At 40.3% G+C, this 8,287-nt stretch overlaps 1 protein-coding gene and 1 long non-coding RNA gene across 4 annotated transcripts; both read left to right on the top strand.

Moving 5' to 3' along the window:
* The first annotated feature begins 619 nt into the window (after positions 1-619).
* LOC135632973 (uncharacterized) lies at positions 620-1,879 on the top strand. 2 transcript variants are annotated; one of them, XR_010494864.1, is made up of 2 exons: positions 620-1,233; positions 1,466-1,879. It is a non-coding gene; the product is annotated as an uncharacterized LOC135632973 (long non-coding RNA). The 2 variants fall into 2 exon arrangements; XR_010494865.1 differs by having other exon boundaries at positions 620-1,289.
* Positions 1,880-3,786: 1,907 nt separating this feature from the next.
* Positions 3,787-5,620, top strand: LOC135632911 (GDSL esterase/lipase At5g03610-like). Of its 2 annotated transcripts, none has more exons than XM_065141775.1 (5): positions 3,787-3,976; positions 4,038-4,253; positions 4,354-4,628; positions 4,733-4,985; positions 5,058-5,620. In XM_065141775.1, exons 1-5 carry the CDS (start codon positions 3,913-3,915, stop codon positions 5,255-5,257), a joined length of 1,008 nt encoding a protein of 335 aa, XP_064997847.1. In that variant the 5' UTR covers positions 3,787-3,912; the 3' UTR covers positions 5,258-5,620. The 2 variants fall into 2 exon arrangements, with proteins under 2 accessions (XP_064997847.1, XP_064997845.1); XM_065141773.1 differs by having other exon boundaries at positions 3,789-3,976; positions 4,697-4,985.
* The last annotated feature ends 2,667 nt before the right edge of the window (positions 5,621-8,287 follow it).

Raw genomic sequence — 8,287 nt, 5'->3', positions numbered from 1 at the left:
TCGTCTTCTTCTTGGGGGATTTTGGACGTTGCGAAAAATAAACATAGGACTCTAAATTATTGCTCAACAATGGTGTTTCTCTTAATTTTCAGGTGTTTGTGTTTGGTGTTATCTTCTTGTCATTGTTGTCATTTTCCTCCATCTCTGCTAACATAACATCTCTATTCGATTCCAAACCTCTCTCTGTAATAATGGATGATAACTTAAATTATCTTGTGGAATATAATTAAGTCAGGATTAAGTTTCTAAAATCTAATTAAGTTTCTAAAATCTTAATATATAATTAGGTATATAAATTATGTGATTGATAAGATTACCATGTTAGCTTTCTTTCTCATCCAAGCCTATCAATTATTGCCAAGATTTATTGGCTAGTTTGAAGTACTAGAATTATAAAATTATTTTATCATGCAATAAATACCATATAAACGTCTCCTAGGCATAGTATTCCAATAGAATTTTCTTAGTTAAGTAATGATCAATACAATTCTCGTATATACTTAAAAATATAAGACTTTTCAATTATACAATAATACGATACTCATTAAAATATCTTAATAAAAATAATAAGAAAACCAATATTCTGAAAACTATTCTAGTTTGCATTGGATCAGTTGTAATTGGAAAACAAAGATCTTGAACAAGTAAACGAATTGAATGGTGTAACATAACTAAAAGTTTGTAGGTGCAGGATGTTTAATGGTCGGCTCTCTTCTAGCATGGTAGTTTTCTCCATGAGGAGAAAAATTATTCAGCTCAGTGCAAACTAGATGTGTTGCCTGGAATTACAGTTTAATATTGACTTTTTACTGTACTTTTATATTGTTGGTATAACTTGTTTTTTTTACATTTAGGACCTAATATACTATCGGCATGCTGAATTTTGTGCTATTCTGAGGCCAAGCATTACTTTTGTAGGATGATTCAGAAATTGTTGCAATGATCAAAGAATTACTAGAAACACGAATTCGACCTGCAGTGCAGGACGATGGTGGGGATATCGAGTATCATGGATTTGATCCGTATTTCTCTTCTTTGCTCTCATCAGACCAAAAAATAAGCTATACTCCCATGTCGATTCAGCGGTAGCTTGATTTTACTTAATGTTTGCTCTTCTTCAGGGATTCTGGGATAGTCACGCTAAGAATGCAAGGTGCCTGTAGCGGCTGCCCAAGTTCATCTGTGACATTGAAGTCTGGCATCGAGAATATGCTTATGCATTATGTGCCGGAGGTAATATCATGACATCCATTTGCTTCGAGTGCCACCGCATGTCCTTCAGAATTCAAGTATGCTAAAATGTTTTAGCTCTTCTACAACTTTCCATCTCATAGGACGAGGCAGTTAAGAATCTTGACGGAGACAGACGTTCCCAAATAACAGTGACACATCACTTTGTATTATTAATAATTTCTTATATATAAAAAGTTTGTCTGGTTTATTTTTGTTCTCTTTTGATCGATAGGTCAAAGGGGTTGACCAGGAGCTAGATACGGATGAGGGTGCTTCGTCAAGCGATCAAACGGAATAAAATGTTACTGAAGAAGCCTAATCATCGAACCTCCCCCGTAGAGAATTAGTGCCTGCTGTGATTTCTCAACTCGCAGCACCATCAGCGGAGAAATCTGGAGTTATAGTCGAAGACCATTTAACCTCTGTATATATGTTTCATAACAGGGGAAAAAGATAACCAACCGTAATGTTCGATAGCGAAGCATGTAACTATCGAAATGAGATTTTTTTTCTTCTTTTTTATCCATGGGCACATTTCCACATAAATGTTGTCTTTTTATTTCAATACTTGGCTCTTCCAAGATCATGGATAAGATGCTATTGGTAAATGCATATTTTTCTGTAGCAGCTCATTGGAACTCCCAAAGGATGATGCAGTTGTATGCAAAATAGTGAGCCAGCAGCAGCCTACGATCTGAAAAGGTCAAATAAGATGCATGTCATCAGCACCATTTTAATTCTTCTTCTTCACGAGATGTCTAAGAAGCTCCATATGAAAGAAACGTATGCATACATCATCACCAAACTCTCGGAGATTCTTATACCTTCATATTCTGATTGCATATTCTGCGTATGTCCCAAAGTAATGGGGATGAGGTGCGCAGCCCACTCAACGTGTGCTTCCGATGGCATCAACCATGGGAGGAGTCGGTGTAAAGTTACAGAACCTTCTTTGAAGACGCAAACCTGCAATCTAATGGCACCTCCACAGATCTCGATGATGCCACTTTTGATTGAATGCGGCAGCGGCATCTGATGTACTTCAAAATCACAGCCAATGTCTCTAACAAGCAAGTAAGTGCATCTGTTTCCACGGATGGGTGCGTTGGTGATGAAGCATACCGGAAAGCCTTAATGTCATCTCTCTCACTTGTCCTCTCGATTCCGACATCTTTGCCGCATCTTCCGACTTGGCATTATTACGACGGAAGGGGGAGATCCCTCCCTCGGTGACGATGCAACGCAATAACCATGGAGAAGAGAGAGAGATCCCAAAATACCACCTCACTCACGGTTGCCGATGGTCGAGGGAAATGCGACGTATTCCCATCGGAGTCGGCTGATAAAGAAGTTGCACAATTTTGTTCCGTTTTATAGATAATAAATAATATTGAGTTAATAAGTATTTTTCGGATTTTGTTGTATATATATAATAATATTTTTATTTTATAAAAATTTAAAGATTAAAAAGTAAAATAAAATATTATTTTCATGTGAGTCTTTAGATAAAGTTTAGGATTAATTATATATTATCCATGATAATGAAAGTGAAACATTTAAGTTTATTTACGTTAACATCGTCGTCGATTTTATTGACAAAAACAAAAAAACAAAATATATATAGAAATAAGAAGTAATATTTTTTAAAAAATAAAAAAAGATAAACTTTTCGATAGAAATCATCATCATTTTATACAAAATCTTTTTGAAAATAAAATATAGAAAAGAAAAAAAAGGTTGTACGTCCAAATCAAGTCAACATTAAGTGATTGGTTGAGTGAGGCCATCAAAGCATGCTTTGTGATCGCTACTGACAACCAAAGTTCAATTAATCGGTCCACCGGTTTGATCGGCGTGTGATCGATCACTCAATGACGGACACCACTCCATGTAGGGCACATTTGGTAGGTTGGTGGTTGTTTTCACGGTTACAATCGATTCGAGGGTTTCCTTTGTGGAGCGTTCTTCGAGTGGAATCACTTCACTGCTTGTTTGTCATGTCATCATATGCATGCATGCATGCCCTAAGTTTCAATCATTGTTACTAATATTATTGAAAATAATACAAATATTTGACTAAATGTATATATATATATATATTTTTTTTTTTTTGATGTCATATTATTGCAAGATCAAACTACTTGATAAGTAATAAAAATATATATATATATATATATATATATATATACATTTAGTCAATTCCACCTCGAACAATCAGAATCTACTTTAGAATAAACTTAATGATAGAGTTAGGCTTCGTCGCCCACAGCTGACGTGTCCCCGGAAGTCGACATGGACGAACTCAGCAAGGAGGTCTCCCTCGGCAAGGAGGTCTCCCTCAGCTTGCCGTGTTCCGGGAAGTCGACATGGACGGGCTCGACAACGAACTCTGAGGCCGAAGGAAAGCATATCAACTGCTTTGTATGACGATGACAATATGAACTCAGTTAATACCGAGATACCATTAATTTACTGATGCCCCCAATCAACATTCCATTGTCGATCGATATATACTACGCCGATATAATAATATTAACTCTCATGTCTTCGATCTTTATTTCCTTGGAAGCAAACAAGATTCCAAATCCAGTCGTATCCCTATAAATTCTCCTCGACGGTCTCGATACATGAATCTCAGCAGCTCCATTTCTCTGTCTCTGTGTCTCTGTGTCTTCTACCATGGCGAAGGCCAACCGATTCCTTGCCCTTCTCTATGCCTTCTCTTTAGTGTTCCTCGTGATGGGTAAGACCGTCATCTCCTTCACCGAGCCCTTTTTCCATGTCTTGACTGATTCATGTTTCAGGGACTCGGATTGCTGGTTCTGCTCACGGCAAGCAGAGACCAGAGCATCACTATGTCAATAAGCTGTTCGTCTTCGGCGACTCCTACGTCGACACCGGCAACCTGGGGAGGTTGCTGGGGAGGCTCGCGCGTTCATGGTTCGATCCTTACGGCATGACCTTCCCTAGGAAGCCCACTGGCCGCTTCTCCGATGGCAGAGTCCTCACCGACTACGTTGGTCTGTCTCTCTCTCGCTTTATGACATGATTCCTTGACTCGGTTAGACCGCAAGCATATCTAAGAACTGCAGTAAAAGCTGTGTCTACATGGTGTGGCAGCCTCGTTTTTGCGGATCAGATCTCCCATTCCTTACAGGATCAGAAAGTTCGGCCAGAAGCTGCTGCCATACGGCATGAACTTCGCCGTCGCCGGTTCCGGGATCTTCGACACCGGCAACTTCCAGAGCAACCTAACAGCTCAGATAGACAAGTTCCAGGCTCAGATCGACGATGGCGTCTTCTCAAGACACGACCTCAAGTCTTCCGCTGCGCTGATTGCTGTCTCCGGGAACGATTACCAATTCCTTTCCGAGCTCGATCCGGACTACTTGCACGTGAGTGTCGATTAACATGAACGAAGCCGCAGTTCGCGGGCTGATGGAGTTCTTCCCTCTGCTTGCAGCACCTCCATGGATTCATGCACCGTTTGTTCGCGCAGCTCAAGGTAGATCTGAAACGCCTCAGTCACATCGGGGTGCCGAAGGTCATCGTCACCAACCTGCACCCGATCGGATGCGTTCCGTACTACACCAGGCCGACCAAGTACACGGCCTGCTACTCGAACGTGTCATCCGCGGTCGCAGAGCACAACCGCAGGGTCGACGAGCTGATGCAGGAGTTGGGTGGAGGCAGTGACACCACCTTCCTCTCTCTCGACGTCAACACAGCCTTCTTGAACGTGCTCCATCGAGGTCTGCAGCTCCGCAATCTCGCACGAATTCAGTGGCTTTCTTCTTCTGATCTATTCTTCTTCCACGTTGCAGCGAAGGGAGCAAAGGAGATCAAGCACCCGTTGGTGCCATGTTGTGAGAGTAGATCCAACACGACGGAGTGTGGAGAGATCGACGCCGAGGGGAACAGGTTGTACAGGGTGTGTCGCCGCCCGGAGGAACACTTCTACTGGGACTCGGTGCACCCGACTCAGGCCGGGTGGGCTGCTGCCTTCGAGTTCCTCCGACTCTGACCGGCTTGAGATATCTCGAGTTACAGATATCATCAGATCCCTCGTCTTCCATTTCTCTCCTCTTATCGGGGTGATTCAGCTCGATCATGGCGGCCAGTTTTTTCTCAACGAAGACAAAAGTCAAAAGAGTATTTGGCATATATAATAAGACTGATAAACACTCTTCAGGGAATAAAAAAGGCATGTATTCCTGTAACTTTAAACACATAGTGAAAGGCTTTTACAGCACCATAAATCCAACTCATCATACATTTGTTAATTGTTAGTCACAAAATGTAAATGTTTTCACTCTCTATCGAAACTGTCAATGATTCCTGAATCAATTAGCAAAAAGGGGAATACAAGAGTTCTTTCAGGCTTTTAGCTTCTTTTTTTTTTACATAATGAAACCCTGACAACTAAGTCGATTGGCAAAAGGCACAAACTACAATATCAGAATCAGATGAGAAAGATACAGATGAATCATTTTGGCTTTTATATATAGCACATTAATTCTATTACATTCTGTCACATGAATCGGACCGACTATATTTTGAACAAAGTTGAAAATAAAATAGGATAAGTACCAAACTTTATATGTTGCCATCATTTGTTTGCCCGTCAACATCCATATGATCGGCATTAGTGCCATTGGTTTCGTATTCGGAAAGAAGGTCCATGAATTCATTTAGCAGCCGTTGGACCTTCCTGTTCGATGCCATGGCTGGAAGAATATCTTCCCTGAGGAGTTTCTGCTTTTTCATTCCCTGCGATACCATAAATTGGCCAAAAGTTTCAGTAATTATAAGACGGCAAGGTAAAAGTAACAAGAAGTTGAAGGAGGATCTCTCAAGACCCCTATGAGACATAAGAATTCCCCATCTCGTGCTCCTTCCTTGGATATCTGATTTTAGTTTCAAATGATGAGCACAGCATAACACTGCTTATGTCGACATGTATAAGAAATGCATTTGAAAAACTACTGACGTATTTGAGGCTGAAAAAAGAATAAAAGTAAAAGAACTTAGGCTTGAGACAACCCCTGAAAGAGATCAAAACAAGGTTCGTTTTGGCTGAATCCAAACCGAGGGCTAACTAGATGAACAAACGAAAAGATTTCAAACAACAAATGCTCCGAATATATATTTGAAAAAATACAAATGCTACAACCACACATGAAAGAAGATGACTGAGGATAAAGAGAATCTCACAAGCACATAGGGGTCCCATGCTGGTTTCTTTGAGTCCACAAGTGTGGTGTCAGCCATTCCTGTAAAATAAGCTGTGCCTATAAGTTTCTAAAAATGCTAAGAAAACTCTCACAAACTCTCACAAACTTCACGCAATCGGGACTCATCAGCTTCTCTGTAAAATAAGACCATGGTTATCTCAGTCCTCATCCTGTAAGCTGTGCCTATAAGTTTCTAAAAATGCTACACTTGAATGAAGACATTTTCTCTGGAAGCATCAAGCACACCAAATGAAATATGAATATCGGTAGACACAAGATAAACACAAGATAAACACAATTAAGCAAAAAACAAAGTTCACCAAAATGATTAGTTAGGAAACTGATTACCATGCATAATACATACTGCAGGGGTGTGCTTTGCATACGAGTATTACTATGATGAATTCCACACTAATTAATTTTTAGAGAAGAAATGAAGAGTTTTATCTACTGCGCATTCGGGTAATCAGCACAAGTAAAATCATAACTTATAAATTTCAAGAGAATAGTCAGTTTTCTGTTACCTCCCGGCCGTCCAATCGACTGTGCCCTTTTCAAAGAAGCGTCGCTCGTTAGCCATCGCGCTGCGCCAATACAAGCAAACCACTGTGCGACAAAACAAAGCAGCAGCAAACCTCAAAACACACGACACCCTCACCCTCCTGTATTCCCAGAGTCTGTCCCGTCCCGGCGTGCGGTGGTGCCAACAGAAAAATATCGTAACGACAATAATAATTATCCGCATCGCCGTCTCTCCCACCATATCTATCAATGTATGGTTCAACGAGTGTCGTTCATGTTGAGTTTGATTCCAGCACTGAATAGAGTGAGTGCAGTCTAATGCTCGTCCATCAAAGGTTATGCTTACTCAAGATTAGAACAGTCATATGTATATTGATCAATAAGGTGTCCTACTTTCGGCCGGCCAATCCAAGTTCCATTTTTAACCACGAACCTAAATGTTTGAACAGTTGCACCGACGATGAGAAAGGTACAACGATCTTCGGAGCGACAGTTTCTCCCTGATGGGCCTCCCCCACAATGGGCATCGCATAAGAGTCCGAAGGTCAGGTTTGGGCCACGCGCAGGCCCGGGCCGAACCCAGCAGTAGACGGTTGACATAGTGGAGTCATCGGGTCGATTCCCCCAAGGATCCATTATTAATCCAAATCCAATAATCGTGCCTATAAATATTGATCAGATTTATCCAAGTTATGGTGTACAGATCCACAATCCAGACCGTGCTGATCATCTGATTGGAAGGTGAGATGTGGACTGCTGTCGCATTAGATATTGAGATGTACCTCTTCTTCTTTACCAGGACAATTAAGCCATACAAACCCCAAAAAAACACAGAAAAGGGTCGGAGTAAGAAAGAAAGCACGATCGTTCAAAGACTGCGAGAAGTGTATGGTGCATACAGACAACAGATAATTTCATGGACTCTCATTTGCTTGAAGACTCTGCAACCCCCTCTGTTGCTGCTCTGAAGCCCATCTATTGCAATTTTTCCTTCTCGCTTTTCCTTGAGCTCTCAACTGAATACGGTAAAAAACCAAGTAAATGAAGATTATTCTCAAAGAAGCCTAAAATTATCTATTTATTATTTTTATTTATTTCACATTGTTATATTTTTTTTAATTATCTCATATTATTAGTTAGTTAACTTTTAAGGTCTAAAATGAGTATAAATAAAAACATCTTCTAAGCCTATAAAATCAAAAAAAAAAAAAAATCTTTCTGTAAATTATTTTTTCTTCTTCTCTACAATGGGTTGATTTCTCTCATCCTCTTTTATAGGGTCAGTTGCTAAAATCATT

Source organism: Musa acuminata, chromosome BXJ3-3 (genome assembly GCF_036884655.1).
Source record: "Musa acuminata AAA Group cultivar baxijiao chromosome BXJ3-3, Cavendish_Baxijiao_AAA, whole genome shotgun sequence".
Taxonomy (NCBI): domain Eukaryota; kingdom Viridiplantae; phylum Streptophyta; class Magnoliopsida; order Zingiberales; family Musaceae; genus Musa; species Musa acuminata.
This window is presented reverse-complemented; position numbering and strand designations above follow the sequence as displayed.